This window comes from Bubalus kerabau, chromosome 20, assembly GCF_029407905.1.
Source record: "Bubalus kerabau isolate K-KA32 ecotype Philippines breed swamp buffalo chromosome 20, PCC_UOA_SB_1v2, whole genome shotgun sequence".
In the NCBI taxonomy this organism is placed as follows: domain Eukaryota; kingdom Metazoa; phylum Chordata; class Mammalia; order Artiodactyla; family Bovidae; genus Bubalus; species Bubalus kerabau.
This window is the reverse complement of record NC_073643.1, coordinates 40,806,222-40,827,604: the sequence shown is the minus strand read 5'-3', so window position 1 is coordinate 40,827,604 and position 21,383 is coordinate 40,806,222. Positions and strand designations below refer to the sequence as shown.

The window sequence follows — 21,383 nt, the reverse complement described above, 5'->3', positions numbered from 1 at the left end:
AATGGTTTTCTTCATCATCTAGTACCCCATACATTTTACTTGGTTTGTGGTCTCCCCCAACTACAATGAGAGCTTCTTAAAGGCAAATGGATGTCTTCTTAGTGCAAGAATAAATACCTGGCGTATGGTAGGGATTCTCGAACTCTCTGGGTGAATGATGAATATGAGCAAAGCTCCCTTACAGTTCTTTCAAGACCTTTGCTATGAGGCTTGGAGATGCAGTACTTTTCTGAGTCCCCAGAAGGAATGCTGCTCTTGTTTGCATGTCTTCTCTAGGTACGATTATGGCTGGGGACTGCTTTGGCCCTGTATGTCTCTATATGTTAATATATTAGATATTGCTGGAATTGGCCATGTTCTCGCCATTCTGTGAGCTTCTCTTACTAAAGCTTGTCACACAGCAAAGAGAGGGTAGCAGAAAAGTCTCTGGGTAAGTCCCCCACTGGATCATTCTGTGGCTGCTAAACAATTCCCATACAGATGGGTAGGTTTTGTGTTACGTTTGTTCTTCTCCACTAACCCTCACCCTTTATTACATTCTTTGCCTTTGAGAGGAGGCAGACAGGACCCAGCCCCCCATCCCCATGGAATAAGTTTTGTTGACTCGACCGCATTTGTGCAGCAGTGCGTGTATAATCATTTTCCTCTCGCATCACCTAGAATATGTGTTGACCTCTGGAAAATGCCCGGGGCCTCTCCCCTCTGAATTGATTCAGCCAACAAACACAGCTGTTGGGTAGCTGTGCAATTGAAATCCATTTTAAAAGGTTAAGTGGTGAGAGATACTTCTTGCACTGTCTTTGCATTTTTAGTTTCTTTCCCCCTGGATGGGGAATCAGAACGCCAAGGATCTCACCCTGCCTCTACCATGAAACCTAGGTCAATGACCTGACCTCTCTGAGCCTAGTTTCCAGAATCTTCAGTGAGCAGGATATTAAAGATCGCATGAGGTGGTACGTGTCAGGGAAGTTTGGAAAGATTCATGGAAGCAGAAGTTGTCAGCTGTGGATATCTCCTTCCCAAATCGTGATATCATTCCTCCCAGCATCTGTGGACAGCAAGCATTTGCACAGTCCCCAGGTTAAGACTGTCCCAAACACGGATCCACATCCACTGCGTGCAGCTATCTTCACTGCGTTCTTGGGCTTGGATTTTAGGACTTTTAGTTCCCTGGGATCCTCAGAAAATGCCATCGGTCGTGGCCGCTTTGCCACACCTCTAAATAGGTGTCTTAGACCAGAAATGCTCTTTGAGTGTTCTCTGCTTCATTTCCCAGCAGCAAGTAAAAAACTCACAGTCCAACAGCATATTTATTCAAATGTGAGCTTCTCACTCACTGATGGTAGAAATACGTGGAAGGAACAATTCCACGGCGTTAAGATTCACCACTAACTGAGAAGCACATGGAATCGAGTTGAATCTCCCTTGGTCTAGTAGATGCATCCTTTTTCTGAAATAAGATATTTAATATAGGTCCCTGTGCTATATAGTAAATCTTTGTTGCTTACCTAGTTTATTAATGTTTTGGCCATGCCACAGGGCATGTGGGGTCTTAGTTCCCCAACCAGGGATCGAACCCTTGCCCTGTGCATTGCAAGTGAAGTGTCCTAACCATTGGACTGCTAGGGAAATCCTAGTAGACACATCCCCTCGATGAGTTGTGACGCATTTGTGAGAATGAATGACCGGAAACGCTGTAGTGTTAGAGGACTTCCCTGGTGAAACCAGACGTGAGACTGCTCTTCTAGCGTTTCCTCAGGTTTTTATAGAAAGCAGTAGCCTTCTGTGGGGATGTGCCTAGACAGAAAACTTATTTCACCCTTCACTGAGAAGTTACCTTATATGACCTTTCTTTAAAAATCTTTCAACCAGATCATAATGCCTTATTTTTCGTAAAACTACCCAGTCCTATTTAGTAAATGTGTAACACAGTTTGTAATTTCATTGTAACAGTTCATGATTGTATTTATTCTTAAGGTTTCTTCCAGTTATTATAGTACAGTTGTCTTGCATAAGAAAAAGCATTATAAGGAAAACACAAATTTCTAAAATATCACCAGTTTTTAAAAATTCTGTTAAGTTTCAGCATAATTTTTCTTTAATAGAGACCTCCTTAGTATCCTTTTAAATGATTTACCTTAGGAATTATCTAATTTTATAATTTTTTTATGTGGACCAGTTTTACAGGCTTTGTTGAATTTGTTACAGCACTGCTTCTGTTTTATGTCTTGGTTTTTTGGCCGTGAGGCATATGGTATCTTAAGTCCCCAAACAGGGATCAAACCTGTACCTCCTGCATTGGACAGCGAAATTGGACTGCCAGGGAAGTTCCTCTAATTGTTTTTATGTCTAAAAGTAGTAGGATATTTATTGAATATTTATGGAACACTTACCCTGCCCACTGGATCTCACTCATTCTTTGTCCATATTCGAAACCTAACAGGAAGACTTCTAGGCTCTAGATGTATCAACTTAAGTTATTTCATCATTTGAACCCTTCACTTTCTATCACTGATTTTTCAAAAAAGATATTTCCAGACGACCAGTAAACTGAACCATTACACAGTTTTGAAGTGTGGGCAACAGAATGAGACTGAAAATTCAGCTACCGAACTGTTGTAGAGTCCCTAAGTCGTCATTATAAAAGGTGTAACATACTCTGATCCTAGAACTTACTTTCCACTTAACCTTCCTCAGAAGATATCATCATCATCTGATATTTATTGAGCATTTTTTGATCAAAATTATGTGGTTTATGTTTTTTTTTCCAACATCAATTTTAGGGAAAGTGGTGCAATCCATACCCCCATTTCACAGATGAAGAAACCGAGGCTCAGAGACATCCTTTAATTTGCCGGAGGTTGCATGAATAAATGGTGGGCTAGCATTGGAATTCTCTGTGTGACTTCAAAGCACAGATGCTTAGAAATGGCCCTGCCACCTCTTGGCATGTTCCTGACAGTTCTGATATCTGAGGACTTTAGTCTCATTTGGATTTTGCTTTCTTAAATCGAGGCATTTTCAAATACATGTAACTGTTCTCTTAAAATTTTTTCTGGATTTTCTTCTTTCAGTAGCACTGACCACTTGCTTTTCCACTAAATTCTCCTTCATCCTCCATGAGAGCATTTCATCATCATTCTGTTGAAATTTCCTCCATATCCAAAAAAAAAAACAAAACACAAAACTCTCTCCTCTTTGTTTCCGAGTCATCTTTATTCTTTTCTTTCCTAAGAAAAAGACTCTCCCCACCACCACCAATATCGCCATTCCCTGTGCCAAGTAGGAATTTGTGATTTATTTATTTACTTTTTACGCTCCAGGTCTTAGTTGCCACACATGGGGTCCTCGCTCTTTGTTGGGGCACAGTGACTCTTCTGATTGTGGCATGCAAGCTCTTAATTTTTGGCATGTGGAGTCTAGTTCCCTGACCAGGGATTGAACCTGGGCCCCCTGCATTGGGAGCGCAGAGTCTTAACCACTGGGCTGCTAGGGAAGTCCCGAGGCCATGTGATTTAAATGACTCGGAGAACAGCTCAAAAACATGTTAAATATTGAATAAATTTAGACTCTATATCCCAACTTTTGGAGGATTCTGCTGTGGTTCAAATTCACGGATAAACAACTCTGATCTTGAAATCCCAAAGCGTAAGTAGAACCAGCAAGTTACATTGGCTCTTTAAAAAATACTATGAAATAGACAAAAGGTTAAGGAAAGTTTTGCTAACCTTCTGATCCTCATCTCTTGGAGATAGATGCTTATAGGAACCTTTGAGGAAATTTGAGTTATCAGATTTACTAGCTCTAACTGAAATTTAGAAATTTAGACTCTTCATAGTGTCCTGGTTTAATTGGCAAAGATAGTGCTGTAAGAAGGAAGACTTTTTTTTTTCACCTAAATCCTGTACAGTGTGGAAATTATAAACCCAATGTGGCAGCGAAGGTTGGTTAGCCAAGCATATGAGAGAGAACTCCTTATGCAAACATTTTACCAGACAGTTCCAATCACTAGAGAAGTGACATCAATTCTTTTATTAGGAATTTTTTTTTTTTTTTTGCCATCTGAAAAATATTATTGAAAATTCTCAAAGTAGATTTCATGAAGCTATTGCACATTTAGAACTACCTATACATATGCTATGTCAATGATTTTTTTTTTTTTCCCTAAAAAAACTGCTGCAGAATTTACCAAAGAGTTTTTCTGGATTGCAAATATACAGAGAGAATCTTTGAAGGATAGAAAAATCTGATTTAAGAAAATTTCTGTGATTCAGGTTGTATATGTTGGGGCTACTATAGACCTCTGTGCTGCTGCTGCTAAGTCGCTTCAGTCGTGTCCGACTCTGTGCAGCCCCAGAGACGGCAGCCCATGAGGCTCCCCTGTCCCTGGTATTCTCCAGGCAAGAACACTGGAGTGGGTTGCCATTTCCTTCTCGCGTGCATGAAAGGGAAAAGTGGAAGTGAAGTCGCTCAGTCATGTCTGACTCTTAGCGACCCCATGGACTGCAGCCTACCAGGCTCCTCTGTCCATGGGATTTTCCAGGCAAGAGTACTGGAGTGGGGTGCCATTGCCTTCTCCATAGACCTCTGTAGGCTAATGCTAATGATTGAAACAATAAATAAGCTGCATAAAAGAATTGCACAGTGGATCTCAAGCTTTACCCTGCCTCAGAATCTCTGGGAGAGCTGATAAAGAGTGCAGGACCCCAGCCCCAGAGCAGACCATAAGCATCAGCAACACCTGGAAACTTCCTAGGAATGCAAGTTCTCAGGCTCCACTATAGGAAATTTTTTTTTAAAAATTCATTCATTTCTTTGGCTGTGCTGGGTCTTAGTTGCGGTATGTGGGACCTTGAGTTACAAAAGGCAGGATCTTTAGTTGTGGCATGCAGACTCTAGTTCCCTAACCAGGGATTGAACCCGGGTCCCCTGCATTGGGAGCAAAGAGTCTTAGCCACTGGACCACCAGGATAGTCCCTATCAGGAAATTTTTTAAATTGTGAAATTTGCTATGTGTATAATGCTTGAGAAATTATGCAGTCTTCTTCCAGATAAATTAAATTGTGACTTCTTCAGGAGAATGAAAGGGGCTTTGACTCTTCATTCATCCCACTAATCACTTTTCAAAATCAAATGTTCCATGCTCACTGGTCTCCCATTGTTACTCTGGGAAGATAAAGCACAATTGAATGTAATGACCTAGCTATCAGCCCCGTTCTAGTAGTTTGTCTTCTAAGATACTGAAGTAGTCACAAACTTCTGTCCTTTAAGATCATCATCATCATTATTATTTTTGCCAAGCTGTGCAGCTTGCAAGATGTCAGTTCCCCAACCAGGGATTGAACCTACACCATGGCTGTTGGATCCATATTATTATTAAATTGATATTATTAATATCTGCAAGTATTTTTGAAAATCTACTGTTTCCATCTTTGGGGCAATCTTTTGAAACACCAAGCTTACGTTATATTTTCACTGCAGTTATTAATGAATTACATTTTCACTCAAACTATTAATGAAACATTATATATAATATGTCATCTGCAAATTATATTCAGTGTATTATGCTACTTATTCTTTTAGACTTTAATCATATGTAGCTTTTTAAAATCAGAACTCAGCTCATTAAATTAGCCTGTTTATAGAGCATGTTGAAAGGGCTTTTCCAAATGTGCCTATTGTCAAACACAAATGTCCTTATAAATGTTTTTCTCTGGAAATTAGAAAAACTAACTTTCTAACAAGAACATTACAAAACAAAACGTTGCTGCTAACCAGTAGTTTAGAAATCCAGAAATGATTCGTGCCTTTCCCTCAGTTAAAACACATCTTAATAATTTGAAGGTCACTGGCTTCAGCAGGGTGCCAGCACATAAAGGGGTTTTAAACATGCAGTTTAAAACCCTTGGGATTAAACCAACCTTGTTGGCATATTTTATTTATACAGAGATTATCTCCAAAGGAGATTCATTGGTCTTTTGACTATAATGAAGCCCTTTCTTTATTGACTTCATTGTGTCATAAATGAAAAGAGATTTCTTTTTTATGGCAGGAAATAAAATGTCCTCATCTCCACAGCACTCCTTGCATCCTAAGAGTCTGATTTAGACAAAAATCTATTGTGTCCTAAATCAGGAGCTAAAAATCTCAATAATCGTATTTGCTATTTGCTTTATCTTCTTAAGTTGACACAGGTATTAACAAGCACAGAGAGAGGCCTGAACTTGGCTTCTGAGATGAGAGGCTGATCCTCCTCAGAAAGGAAGGAGACTGAGTTCTCAGCATTAAGGTCTGTCCACTACAGGGGTGTTAGCAGTCCCTGAAAACAGCCCAGTCATGGGGCTTGGGGTCAGGAGGATGCCTGAGTATGATTGAACTGGACCCAAGTACTAGGCCTTCCTTGCCCTCATATCGATTTGGTTGGGATTTGGAATAGGGTTGAAGGAAATGCTAAGTGTTAAATGAAGTTCGCACAGGTTGGCCTCAGTAAGTGACTGAAGGCCTTCTGGAATCTTCATGGTAAATTTATATGTATACCCACAGCCTGCCAGAGTAAACAAGCAGCGATAGTTTTCTGAAACAGACCTTAGGCCAGTCAGCCCCACAGCTAAGCATCTTGGAAGGCAGAAAGGTAAATACCATGGTATTTTATTTACCTGGCATCTTCAAGGTGACCAGAATATCAGTGTGAATTTTCCAGGTAAACCCGAGTTTACCTTTGAAGCCAAAGTGATTCATTTCAGCCCATTTTTGTTGGAGAACTTCTTTAACACGTATTGTATGCTTTTCTGCCCTCTCGCTGTATATGTTCAGTTTAAGACCTACAGCGGTCACGTTAAGGCCCAAGAAGCCAGCTTTGGGGTCAGCCTGGCCCAGCCATTTGATGGCGGTGGACCTTGGGCAGGTTTTTTGTTTCTCGTAGCCCCCAGATCATAGGATCTCACATGCATAGCAATTCTCATCTCATAGTAAATCGTAGCTTTACTATGATTTACTATGGCACTTACTAAATGCCAAGCTCTCTGGTAAGTACTTATGTTTTCCAGTTTGTTCTGCATAGCACTCTGAATTAGCTGGTTCTGATTTCCAATTAGATAAGGAACGGCAGTCACAGAGAGGTAAGGTCCCATATCACCAGGCCGACTGATTCTGGCTTTTTCCATTTACACCACTATCTCTGGGTACCTGATGCACAGGAAGCATTCTGGCCGCGGTGGCAGGTGAGAATAGGGCTACACAGTTATACTGAGTTGCAGGCTAAAGACCCTACCACCCTGCAGCGTGCTAGGCGAGGCCCTCTGCAGCGCCCCCCTGTGGTGGGCGTTCAGGGACCGCCTCAGGTGCTGATTTTTTTTCTTTGCAATTTCAAAGGAAAAATTGATGAGTTTTTCCTTTTGGTTTATCTGTTGTTCCTTAATACTAAGAGTCTGCAAATTTAGCATGGGTGAGTTCTCCCTAATGGAATGGGTCTGAGCATGCAAGCACAACAGAGATATAACCACAGATTTTAGAAGCAACTTTTCTTTTTTTTTTCTTTCTGTTTTTATTGAAGTATAGTTGATTCACAATGTTGTGTTAGTTTCTGGTGTACAGCAAAGTGATTCAGTTATATAGATATACCCGTGAATATGTTGGAGAAGGAAATGGCAACCCACTCCAGTGTTCTTGCCTGGAGAATCCCAGGGACGGGGGAGCCTGGTGGGAGGCCGTCTATGGGGTCACACAGAGTCAGACACAACTGAAGCGACTTAGTAGCATGTATGTGTATTCATTTTCGTGTTCTTTTCCATTATAGTTTATTGCAAGATATTAAATATAGTTCCCTGTGCTATATAGTAGGACCTTATTGTTTATCCCTTCTATATATAGTAGTGTATATATGTCAATCCCAAACTCCTAATTTATCCCTCCTCCATTCTCTTCCCCTTTTGGTAACTGGATGTTTGTTTTCTATGTCTTGTGACTCTGTGTTCATTTTATAAATATATTTGTTTGTATCACATTTTAGATTCTACGTGTAAATAATATCATATGGTATTTGTCTTTTTCTTTCTGACTTACTGCACTCAGTATGACAATCTCTAGGTCCATCTATGTTGCTGCAGATGACAAAATTTTATTCTTTGTTATGGCTAAGCTGTATTCCCAGTGTGTGTGTGTGTGTGTGTGTGTGTGTATACTGTATCTTCTTCATTCATCTGTCAATGAACATTTAGTTTTTAAAAGCAACTTTTCTTTATGTTCACATGCATTTTTCTCTATTTTTTGCAGTTTTGCATTTGAGGTCAACATTAACCAGCTCTTTTCTCCCTCTTGGAATCTCTCACCTTCATACTTTGTTTTCAGTAGAGGTTCAGCCTCTTACAATGCTCTGCTTTGGATGCATACAAACCAGAAACTAATTTCAGGCTTCATCAGAAGTGGTACATAAGGATGTTATGTTGTGGACTGACCAAAATAAAGGACCTCTTATGTGCTGGATTTAATTCCAACCACAAAAGGCTAAAATCTTGGAACAAAGTATAAATAATATTATTTAAGACCAACAAGGCCACTTTTCCTGATCCTCAACTGACTGTATCAAATATTTTGTAACAGGGTAGTGTAGTGGTGATGGTAGTTATCCCATTTTTGCCTTATTTAAACCTTTGGTATCTGAAAGCTCTAAACTTAAAAATATTGGCACAAAAGTATACTGTGTATAACATTTTATCAGATTAACAGACACGCTCTGCCTAATTGCTTGCTTTTCCTTGCAACTGTGCTCTGAGAATGAAGGCGGTGTGTTCCATCACATGGGAGCACGGGCTTTGGGCTTAATACACCAGGATTCAAATGTCAGCTCTGCCGCTTAGTAATGGTGTCGCTTTGGACAAATTGCCTCAGGTTCCTTATGTGTCAATTGAAGATGACGGCACCCTCTGTGCCTAGTCCTTGTGAAGATAAGTGTATGCAAAAGGCTGAGCGTGTGAGTCAATCAGTGAGGCTTCCTTCATATTTCCTTCAACTCTATCATGAGACATTTCACTGTATCATAGTAATCCAACGTCCAACCTGTAGTCAGTGAAACCGTCTTTGTTTTTGTTTAAATAATTTATTTATTTGTCTGTGCCAGGTCTTAATTACAGCACATAGGCTCTTCATTTATGGCATGTGAACTCTTAGCTGTGGCATATGGGATCTAGTTCCCTGACTAGCCCAGGGATGAAACCTGGACCCCCTGCATTGGGGGACGCCGAGTCTTAGCCACTGGACCACCAAGGAAGTCCCAAGGCATCTTTACTTTGATTCTAACTCTTTTCCTCTTCTTTGTTTCTCCCTAGTCACCAAGTTATCAAACCCATCCGTTTTAAGACACTGGCAGTCTTCACCTTGTCATTTCACGTGGTTCTTGCTCTCACTTTCTTACGTTTAGTAGGACACGTGTTGCCCTTGAGCAGACACCATCTCGCTAATATCTGGCTGAGTCCTCGGTGCTCAGTAAACACCTCTTCAGTGGTTTCCCCTTCACTGTGACCTAGACAACGGCCACTCTCTCCCACCAGAAGCACTCTTTGCCTTGACTCTGCAGCCAGCTGCCACCGCCATGCTCCAGGCTTCAGTTCATCTTTCCAAGCCTGTGTTTTCAACTCTTAAGAGGAGTATTGAAAACAGTGCCTATCTCTTAGGGCTGTTGGGAGGAATGAGTACATGTAAACACATGTAAAGGGCACAGAAGGTGCCTGGTCCATAGTTAGTGCTGCTGGTCGTTGTGACATTTGTTAATGAAACTCGGCTGTATAGGTGGAAATAACATCTCACAGATGGGTATCTTCTTGTAACACAGGCTTTCTGCAGATATAAACTGAGCAGATCAGGTCTACAATGCTGTCCTAATTGCTTGGCCTTCTGGCTAGTTAGAGTAATTTTATAATTATCTGGCTCATGTTGAGAGAAATTTAATAGAAAACCAGTGTAAGAGGAAAACTATTAGGACTTCTAATTAGCTTCAGCCTTATATTTATCTTAATATTGAAGGAAAAAAGATTTACGACCCTTCAGTTTCATTTATCTTGATTGAAAGACAAAAATGTGTTATCCGGGTGGTCACTATACCATGCGTGTTTGTGTGTGTGTATATTTCTTTCTGTTTGGTTGGTTGGTGGTTTTGTGACATTACTAATGGTGCTTGGAAACCTAGAGGATTGTGATTAGACTTCTTTGGATAAAGAACCAAATTTGAGAGACTAGTGAGTCGTGTATTTCCATATGCAGTTCTTGAACTGAGCTCTGCTGGGTTTTGCTGCTTCTAACCATGGGAGGAATGGACCGACTGATTTATAGGCGTGTATAGTGTTAGCTTAGGTAGTATAGTTGAGCATTTTGTAGGAAAAAATAATAAATTGTTAACCTTAAAGTGATTTTTTTTTTTTAGTGACTCGAGCAGGACTCTACCCTTTAAAACACTGTGGTATGTACCTTGGAGTAAAATAACTCTGAAGCTGAACTACAGTCTTATTGGAACTTAATCATGTACTTATTGGAACTTAAACATGTAGTTAATCATGGCATGTGTTCCTGCTAAGTCGGTTCAGTTGTGTCTGACTCTTTGTGACCCCATGGACTGTAGCCTGCCAGGCTTATCTGTCCATGGGATTCTCCAGGCAAGAATACTGGAGTGGGTTGCCATGCCCTCCTCCTGGGGATCTTTCCGACCCAGATTTGGAACCCACATCTCTTGATATCTTTTGCATTGGCAGGAGGGTTCTTTACCACTAATGCTACCTGGGAGTCCATGTACTTAATCATGGCACCTGAAGTTTATTGGGGATTTCCAGTTCTAAACTATCATTACAAAATAAATGTTGCCCTCAACCTATTACACTATTTTTTTTTTAACCTTATTTTGTACTGGGGTATAGGTAAAGAGTTCACCTGCAGTGCAGGAGATGCAAGTTCCATCCCTGGGTGGGAAGATCTCCTGGAGGAGGAAATGGCAACCCACTCCAGTATTCTTGCCTGGAAAATCCCATGGATGGAGGAGCCTGCTGGGTTACAGTCCATGGGGTCTCAAAGAGTCAGACATGACTGAAGTGACTGAACACAAGTGCACATAGCCGAGTAACAGTTTTGTGATAGTTTCAGGTAGGTGCAAGGGGAAGCAGGCATACAACCTATTAAACTATTAACCATGTCACTCCACTCTCGGAAACAGTGTCTTTCATGAAATGTCTTTCATTTCAAAATAAATAGGAGAAAAGTGTTGCTGCAGTCTGTAGGCTGGAGTGTTTGTGGGGCCAGGTTGTGTCCCATCTTATTTATGTCGCCTCTTGTTCAAAGATGAGTTTATTCTTGGGTTAACCTCTTAGACACACTCTAGTTTTGTACACATTAGTCCTTTTCTCAACTTAAGATCTTTTCATTGCCACTTGATCTTTATTATAGAATTTGCTTACTTCTAAACATTTTAAGTGAAGTGATCAGATAATTTGGGAAATTTTTCTTGAACTGTGCATTCTGCTAAATATTCCGGGGAAACATTTTGGCTCAGCTCACTTTGTTAATGCCGGTTACATCATTATGGGCGCTATAGATTTCTTGGGCGTGCAAAATGATTGCATATTCATGAACATCTTCAATCCTGAAATATTTGTAAATAACTTGGCATTTTTTTTTTCATAAGGAGGCCTGTTAAAATTATTAGGTCTTTAGTGGTTCACACAGAAAGAATTGGTACGTACAAGGCACCCCCTATTTGATAAGTCACATTTCTCCGCTAAGCAGGTTGGGTTATGAACGTTTATAAGTCACCTTCCTTAAACAAAGTATATGAGAGACGCTTCTTTTCCTCTTAGGAATGATTCAAGTTTGAAAATGTCAATAGATGCAAAAAGCCACCCTTAGAGCTTTGCTCTCTCGAAAGAAAGTCGAGAAGGAATGACATAGTCAATGTTAGCTGTCACCAGATGAAGAGAAATCAGATTGTCAAGCCTGGATCTCTAACATTCTTGCCAAAGTAGGACCTCATTTACACATACAGATCTTCATACCCTTTGCTAAGAAAAGCATCTGTGGCAGTTTAGATGTTTGTGCGTTTGCCAAAGATCTTTCACTCTGAATAAAGTAAATGTCATGTCTGTTGTTTATCTCAAATTCAGCAGAGTATTTTTAAAAGGAAATATTTGCGGGGGAGGGGCGAGGGAAGGAGAGAAGGGGGAGGTTGGGCAGCTCCAGTGGGTGGGGTGTGGCCGTCCTCAAGGTGCAGAGTGGAGCTGGGTAAATCAGCGTAAAACACTCACGAGGCTCACGAACTGAAAACGTCCTTTTGAAGTGACAGCATTACAAATAAATTGGAATGTGGAGTCTTCCCGAATTTGTACCTAGTTCTGTCAACACCAAAAGAAAATCCAGTTAATTCCATCAAACTGGTTGTTTGGCATTGTGTAGACACAGCTGTCTCGCACGAAAATTGTGAACACGTAAACGTAGATGGCAGTGTACCCAAAGCCAGCTGGTTCAGTGGCACCTGTCTGTGACTGGCTGTGATTGTGTATAAAGATTGCATAGACTTCAAAGATCAGAAACAGAACTGAGTTGTTCCAACTTCAAGCTGGACCCCACTGAAGAGCAAATTCTTGAAAAACCTAGGTCGTGATAACATTTCTTAACCAACAAGTACAATTGGTAAATTCAGTTTTAGTTAAAAGTATGATGTGGTGATTTAAGTATGTACATTTCCTTGAATATGAAAACTAAAGGTAATTCTTTATAGACCATTTTTAAAACCATACTTAGCTTCTCAGTTCAGTTCAGTCGCTCAGTCGTGTCCAACTCTTTGCGACCCCATGAACTGCAGCACGCCAGGCCACCCTGTCCATCACCAACTCCCGGAGTTCACTCAGACTCACGTCCATCGAGTCAGTGATGCCATCCAGCCATCTCATCCTCTGTCGTCCCCTTCTCCTCCTGCCCCCAATCCCTCCCAGCATCAGAGTATTTTCCAATAGGGATTCAAAAATCATAATGAGACCCTAATGTCAAGTAAATCCAGAGAAGGCATTTTTCTGGAAGACGTTTATGTCAGGTGATACAGTTATATCACTCTTTGCAGAAATCAAATACCTGTCTTCAGGAATTCCCTTATCAGTGTCATTTGTTTCTGAAAGGAATCTATGTGACTCTGAATATTATTTTATTCCTACAGATGACATGGAAGCCATTCCTGTCAAACAGTTTGTTAAACACATCGGTGAGCTCTATTCTAATAACCAGCACGGGTTCTCCGAGGATTTTGAGGTATGCTTCAAAACCGGACGTTCCTTTCCAGAAAGCTAACTCTTCTTTTACAGGGATTTGTTTGTAAACTTGAAATGAATGTATCTCGAGCATCACAAAAGCAGTCACTGAGGAAAGTGGGGGCTGGCTGTCTTTTCCTTACACTGAGAGTTCTCACGGGCCTTCCTTTCCCAGTACAAGTGAGGTGAAAGAGAGTTGGCTGCACACTTCCTGAACGTGCACTTCTGTGAGAGAACAGACTCAGTGGAAGGAAAGAGGCAGACTCGGATTGTGTCTTCTGCATTCTCACTGGGACAGCAGTCATCATGCAGAGGACAGGCTCCTAACTGCACGTCCGTTCTGGGAGGCACATGGTGTAGGGGAGACCACAGGTTGTCAGTCTGAGGAGTCAGATGCCGGCTCCATGAGTCATGATCATTCTGGAGCCAGTCATTTCACCTCTGATCCCCAGTTTCCTCATTTTTTTATGATTTTATTTATTTATTTGGCTGTGCTGGGGCTTTGTAGCTTCACAGGCTTTCTCTAGCTATGGAGAGCAGGGGTCACTTTCTCGTTGCGATACACCAGCTTCTCATTGTGACAACTTCTCTTGTTCCAGAGCACAGGCTCTAGGGTGTGCGGGCTTCAGTAGTTGCAGCTCCCAGGCTCTAAAGCACAGGCTCAGTAGTTTGGCACACGGGCTTTAGCTATTCCACGGCACATGGGATCTTCCTGGACCAGGGATCAAACCCGTGTTTTCCGCACTGGCAGGTGGATTCCTCACCACCGAGCCACCAGGGACGCCCCCCCGCCCTTCCTTTTTGAAAATGACAGCGACATCACTTCCTACCCCAACCATGTTGGCACAAACGAATGATGAACATCCTCGAGAGTGCTAGGTTAACAGTTGCTGCTGCTAAGTCGCTCAGTCGTGTCCGACTCTGCGCAACCCCATGAACTGCAGCCCACCAGGCTCCTCCGTCCATGGGATTTTCCAGGCGAGAGTACTGGAGTGGGCTGCCATTGCCTTCTCCATTAACAGTTAAGCCCGTGCAAAAGTGGATTGTTCTTGTTTTCACGATTATTAAGCCCTGGAAAGGAGACATGGGTGAGCAGAGCCTCCTGGTTTTGAGAGCTGGTGTGTAGGGAACAAGGAAGGTAGAGAGCAGTGCGCACCGCCCTGCCAGCTCCGGGTCCCGCGCCAGCTCGGCAGTGACAGGGTGTCAATGAGGAGCTATTAAACAGACTGCCCTTTTCTTCACTGAGGCGCTTCACTGAGGCACATCTCTGGCAGCACGAGCGGTGCTGAGGGGGCCAAGTTTTCGTGGCAGCTCAGCTGTCTTCTAGCTTTGTGGGTAAGTCAGTTCCTTTCTGTCTCATTTCTCCTTTAAAATGGAAATGATGCCGAGGGTGCTAACCTGCCCACCTCTTTTCACAAAATTGGTCTGGGGGCCCACTTGGAATAATGGAAGGGAAGCCCTTGGAGATCACCTAGGAGCCATACAGCTGGGAGGCTCAATTATTTTCTCACAGAGGAAGAGAGAGAAAAAAGAAGACCAGAAGCCCTGTTTCTATGCAAATTTGGGAGTCCCTGAAGGCCATCCTAAAGGCAATTATATTGACAACTTGTTTTAAACGAAGTCCCTCTCCTAGCTTTTTGGTTCTTTGTTTTATTTCTGGAGCAGAAGCAGAGCAAAGGTGGTAGAGAGAAGGACCCCTCTGACGTATTCTGCAGAGTCATATGTTTCCTGGAAAAAGCAAAAAAAACATGTCACGTGCTTAATGCGGCTATTAGATGCTGACCCAAAAAAAGGTGCCTGTCCAAGTACAGAGCACATGGTGTGAAGTCAGACATTTTGCATTCATGAGGACAGCACATGTGTGGGGTGTTTGAGTGATTTAGTTCAATTGACTGTTGGCTGGATGACTGAGCAAGAATATTGAGGCATTTAACAATGTTGATGGTATTCCGGACAAACATTCATCCTCTCGAGACGAGAATTTGATCAGGATGATCAAATGCAGCTCCAGTTTCTCAATTATTTATGATTTGAGACCCCAGTGCTATTCATCACAGCTGGTTTTGACACCATTTAATTATTCAAAATAATCAGCTACACCTCTGTAAACTGGCTCTGACTTAAAATGGGCTTCACTGCATCAAAATCACGCCTCTTAACAAGTCCTGGGCATCTGCACCCTGTTTCTAGCCTAAAAAAAATTACTGCGGCTGTAGCTTTTGACACCTATATTGAAGTCTGTAGCTTGTCACCTGGTATGTTTGGGACTGGAACAGGGAGGGCGGGGAGAGGGGTGGCTTTGTTCTGTCATTGTTATTTCACAGTCTGTGCTGGTTTGAAAGGTTTCGAGTCAGGGCTCTTCACCCTAGCAAGAACATCCTTTCTTCCAAAAAGAATAGTAAGACACTCATGCAGAGAAGGAAATGAGACGGTAGAAAAGCCTACTTCTGTACTGTTGGCCTTCAAATTTAGGAGAAATTTGAAGTATTTTAAAACAGTAGTGCTCCTTTTGCATAGCTCTGCTAAAAAGGAAAACGGTAATAGGATCTTTAACAAACTCTCAAGGCTCGTTTTTTCGGCTGCACCACGCAGCTAGATCTCGGTTCCCTGACCAGGGACTGAACCCAAGTGCTCAGCAGTCCTAAACAGTGGACCGCGAGGAGATTCCCGTATCAAGGCTATTTTATAGACAAGAGATAGTCATAGACTGTAAAAAAAAAAAAAATAAGGTCAGGACAAGAGATTTTGTGTAATTCAACAAGAATAAAACAAAACCCTCATCGTGTTAAGAGAGTAGAAACCTCAGCTCCAGATTTCCGGGTCCTTTTATGTGGAGTAATTACAGCTGATATCTGCTTGGCACCATTGCTCAGATTATTTCACTCATTCCTCAGAAATAACCCCTGTGAGCTGTGAGCTGTTTTGTCCCCATTTTGCAGATGAGGAAGACTGAGGCATTGGTTAGTTCAGTAATGAAGAGGCAGCAGGAGGACCACTTTCTGATCAGGAAGACCAAAGCTTTCTATTTCAAGCCCACATGTTTAGCCCTAAGGTCATCCAGACTCTCCATTTAAGTAAGTAGTGTCCTATAGTGAGGAGAATTAACCAAGATGATCAGTGATTGTCTAAAACTGATCATGCAGCTGACGGACCAGTAAATTCCTTGGCAAAAAAAGTAGAAGAGGGAGGTTAGCATAAAGGAGCTACTGCACCCCCCACCCCATCCTACAGCTAAGAATACTGGGAGCCCAATACATGATCTTCGTGGTCTAGAGCCTTCCCACAGGGCTGAGAATCTGACTTACAAAAATCTTACATAACTTCTGAATAGAGGCCTGAAATTAGTCCAAGAACGAATCTTAAGATTATAGAGAAAACCACTTAACAGTTAATATTTGCCCATGTTGTTATTCAGTTGCTCAGTCATGTCCAACTCTGTGCCCCCATGGACTGCAGCATGCCAGGCTTCCCTGTCCTTCACTATCTCCCAGAGATTGTTCAGACTCATGTCTGTTGAGCTCATGATGCCATCCAACCATCTCATTCTCTGTCGTCCCCTTCTCCTCTTGCCCTCAATCTTTCCCAGCATCAGGGTCTTTTCCAATTTGCCCATGAAAAGGTGTTGAAGCCAGTCATTCTACAGTTACCGAGTACCTGCTCTTCTCTGGATGTTTTATAAGGCACAAAGATGGACTAGACAGAGAACTTGCCCTCAGAGAGTTCATTCTGGTTGGGGGAGACCAGAGTGAACACAGCTAATGCAGAAAGAGGTCAGAGCAAAAGAAGTGCCAATCCAGGAATGAAGTTCTGCCAGGAAAGCAGAGGAGAAAGGCTGCTAGGAATTTTTATTGGGTTTTTCTGCGAAAGTTCTATTATTTGCCTCATCTTGTTTTCAGATTGTGGAGGGAAATGGGGGGAAAAAAAATGGTGAATACCTGTCATGTGTTCAGAACTTTGCTGCTTAAGGAGAATGAGAAATGATCCGCTGGTAATTTTGAGTCTTTGTCTAGAGGTGATGCTGAATGCAAGCTTTTTGTCCTTGTCAGATAAATTTTGAAGGCTGTTAAAAAAGCTGGGGACATTATACCTCTAGCAGATTTTGCAGTCCCTGGAAATAGCATCAATCCTGGTGTCAGGATAGTGCTCAGTGACTATTCCCTTGACTACCTTAGCTGACTTCAGCCTCACTCTTCCCCCGCCTCCCAGGTCATAATCAAGGAGTCTTCCAGAGGCTCGGTGCTAGCAAATAATCTTTCAAAATCAGGGGAGCTGCAAGGCCCTGTAGGTCAGCAGAATTAATAGGCAGAGGTCAGGAGCATCACAGGCTTAAAAGTGGAGTGCAGAGATGAGGCCGGAGGTCCAATACCCCCTTGACAAGATCCTTTGGGGAATCGAGTCTGTTAAAATTAACTCCAGCTCAGCTGAATTTGGGCCAGTTGCTCATCTTAAATCAAGAGAACAAAGCTTTGTCCACCTTGAGCCCAGGCACCAAGGGGCCAGTGGCCACAATTGCCTTATGTAAGATGCAGAGTTCCCTTGTTGCTGAGGCATACTAGGGAGTTCCTGATGAAGGTGGAAAACTGCAGAAAGAAGGCTGCCTGCAGGTTGGCAGTTTCCTGAGCCTCAGTGACAGAATGCCAGTGTGGGTCTTACATGACCCAAAGGAAAACTTTGTAAACCCTTATCGTGAAAGAAATCATAGGTGATGAAACTGAGGTTTTTAAGTTGAGGCTCTTATGAAGAGTGAGGAAAAAAGTGTGTTCGCCAAGTTGTACAGGAAAAAATAATTCTGTTTTATAGACCAGCTGTAGGATGACAGACACTGGGATAGTTTCTTCAGAGATAGGTTGATTTTCTGGAGGGTAAGGCAGACACTTGCGATAAAGACATACGGATTTAGAGGGGGATGAAGAGGAGCACAGGCTTTCCTGGGTAAGGAAAATTGCTGTGAAGCAGAGAGCAGGAGGTCGTACAGGCTGTTCAAAGGGCACATAGTTAAAACTGTCCGGTGTTGGGAAGGAAGAGGTACATAGATGGGGGCCCTGAAAGCCTGACTCGGGGGTTTGGAATCTCTCTAAGAGGTGTCTGAGCAAGAGAAGAACATAGGTAAGCAGCCTTTGAAGAAAACCAGTGTGGCCGTAGTGGTCGCCTGAGCAGAGGGGAGGAGAGGCTGGAAGAGGGTGTGACTGGTACCTGATGAGGGCCAGCTCCCTGTCCGACACTCAGCAAGCACTGTGCTGTGGTCCTGACTTATTCTCGTGCAGGACAGGCCCCTGAACGTAGATGGGGGCGGCCTGAGCTCAGACACTAAGACTTGGCCTAACCCTTGGTCACCAGGTCCAAAATATTTCCTTCTCAGCTTGCTTCACTGTGAAGCTGAGTAACCTGAAAGATTTCTAGATCTGTTTCGGCTTTTTTTTTTTTTTTCCAATTAAGCTTCTGAATGGGAGGACAGGAGGTCAGCATGTGCCTTTGGACAGCCTCCTCCATCCACAGCTCCAGGCACGAGGTGATGCAGCCCATATCATCTCTGAAGAATTCTGTATCTGTCAACTTGTACTTTTCTTTTTTTCTCTTTTGGTTCATTTTTTTTAAGTTATGCTTTGTTGTAGATCCCTTGTTTTCAGTTGGCTCTTCTTGGTGGTGGTGTGTCCTGGTCGTTCTCATAGTATTCATTTTGAGAATCCCGGCTCTGTTATAGAGACAGGAAAGTGCAAACAAGCTTAAATCTTAAACTTTTTATTTGGGTACTGACTAAGTAACTGTACTATACACATTCTGTTGGCCAGTGTCCCTTCAAAGGGTCTTAACACCTATTAAAATCACATTAACTTTGAAATGCCAGTTCAGCTGGAGAAAAAGCACTCCAGGATCGGATGATATTATCAGCATCTAAATGAACCAGGCGGTACTGCAAGGAATTACAGATGACATTATTATCCACAAGACAAAATCAAAAGGCCGTAGGCCAACCCCTTGGGTTCTCGTAAAATCAGATTTAGCATTATTTATGACCATTCTTTGTTTTCTGTCATTCACATAATTGGAAAAGTGAAATAGAGGCGACAGATCAGACTAAGGGTTTTAGATAGCGCAGAGTTTGATTGGCCATATTGAATGGCCGCTTTAAACGCTGTAGACAGCTGCTCCCACACAGGCTCAGCCAATTGCATTAGACGTAATAGAGGCCCCACCTCAGTCCATTGAGCGTGGTCAGAGTCACACAATGGGGAAAAGAAATATCAACAAGGCAAATCTCCAACTAAAGTACTCAAAGCTGAAATCTCAGCACAGGATGTCTGAACAGCTCAGCCCAGAAGAGGTACATGCCAAAGGTATGACCTTCAGAACCCAGGAACCAAAGCATGTCAGCTTATCTCACAGATTTGTGTACAGGCTGAATTACTGTCTTCCAGAATACAAATCCATTTTCAAAGGTTTTCTGCCCCTGAAACTATTCAGAAGAGTACGCCTTGGGCTTTCAAGGCAATCCTGAATGGCAGATATTCTGAGTACGGCTAGCATTGCTCCTGTTCCTAGAGATGTTAAAACAGCAGACTCATTAAATTACGCTCACATTTTATGTCTATTTTAGAGAAAACAGCCAAAGGCAGCCTTCAGGCCTTTTAAACCAGCATTCACCAAACTGTAGGTTATAAACCATTTTAGATAGAACAGCAGGTATCAGAGTTTATCACATTTAGTAAAAGTAAAAAAAGATAATGCACTCTCATGAAATGCACACTTTCTCCAGAGAGATGTGTTGAACTAATGGATATGGCTTTTCTTTCTTTCTCTCTCTCTTCTTTCTTTCCCTCCTTCCTTCTCTCTCTCCCTTTTTTTTTTTAATACATAATTTTGTGTGTTTATTTTTGGCTGTGCCAGGTCTTCATTGCTGCAGTTACGGTGAGCCAGGGCTCCGCTTCGTTGCAGTGCTCTGGCTTCTCTTGGTGTGGTTCCTGGGCTCTAGAGCCCGGTAGGTGTGTGCACGGGCTTAGTTGCTCCGTGGCACGTGGGATCCTCCCAGACCAGGGATCAAAGCCATGTCTCCTGCATCAGCAGGCAGATTCTTTACCACGGACCCACCTGGGAAACCCCTTCTTTTTCTTCCTTTTGTTCCTTCTCATTCTTCCTTCCCCCGGGAATGCTTCCCAATTCTGAAACAGTGCGTGTACATCCTCCAAGAATCAGGTGTCTGTGAGTATGGTTCCGAATATTTAGTGACCTGTTGTTTTTTGCCTTAGCTCTTTGATCATGGTGAGCCCCTCCTAAGTACTTTGTGAATATAAAAGACGACCGGTTCCTTATAGATTTCATTGTTTTTCATTGTGCATGATGAACATGCTGTGGACATCATCCGTACTTGCAGTGCAGCTCCTTTGTGAAGAAAAGTCTGCACACTCGTAAACTCAGTTACATCTGTCACATGTGAAAGGCTTTTCCTGATCCCCTCATGTCACTTTGCCCTGCTCTTTGTCGCAGCTGTGCACTGCAAATGACTTCCTTTATTAGTTAGCACCAGTGGTTTCTTGGGATTTGAAGCATATGGTGTAGAAAAATTTGGCTTTTTTAGCAATCTTTTATTAGGCTAATGGATGATGTTTCTATCCATGGCAAAGGTAATAGGAGAGGAGAGTTGCTTCTCCCATGGCTGTTTTTCTAAAGAAGGATCATGTAAGTAAAATCAGAGTTAAAAATTAGTGCATCAGAGCCATATATGGGTAAGTCAGATATGACAGTTTTTAGGTTCTATTAGTACTCTTGCCTGGAGAATCCCAGGGACGGCGGGGCCTGGTGGGCTGCCGTCTATGGGGTCGCACAGAGTCAGACACGACTGAAGCGACTTAGCAGCAGCAGCAGTGCCATTTCAGGGCTTCCCAGGTATCACTGGTGATTAAGAACCTGCTTGCCAGTGCAGGAGACATAAGAGACGTGGGTTCGATCCATGGGTCAGAAAGATTCCCTGGAGGAGAGCATGGCAACCCTTTCCAGTATACTTGGCATGGAGAATCCCACAGACAGAGGAGCCTGGTGGGCTACAATCCATGGGGTCACAAAGAGTGAGATACGACTGAGGCAACTTAGCACACACACACTGTCATTTCAGGG

At 42.6% G+C, this 21,383-nt stretch overlaps 2 protein-coding genes across 6 annotated transcripts in view; one reads left to right on the top strand and one right to left on the bottom strand.

Moving 5' to 3' along the window:
• The window catches only part of PTPRG (protein tyrosine phosphatase receptor type G), a 770,267-nt gene that overhangs the window by 711,404 nt on the left and 37,480 nt on the right, over positions 1 to 21,383 (top strand). For all 5 annotated transcript variants that reach the window (XM_055557457.1, XM_055557454.1, XM_055557459.1 and 2 more), the window contains one exon: positions 13,184 to 13,275. In XM_055557457.1, the coding sequence (XP_055413432.1) occupies positions 13,184 to 13,275 (92 nt within the window). The remainder of the gene's footprint in view (positions 1 to 13,183; positions 13,276 to 21,383) is intronic.
• FEZF2 (FEZ family zinc finger 2) overlaps positions 18,847 to 21,383 on the bottom strand; it is a 141,754-nt gene continuing 139,217 nt past the window's right edge. Inside the window, exon 3 of the transcript XR_008706013.1 lies at positions 18,847 to 18,966. The gene's annotated coding sequence lies outside the window, so the exon portion shown is untranslated. The remainder of the gene's footprint in view (positions 18,967 to 21,383) is intronic.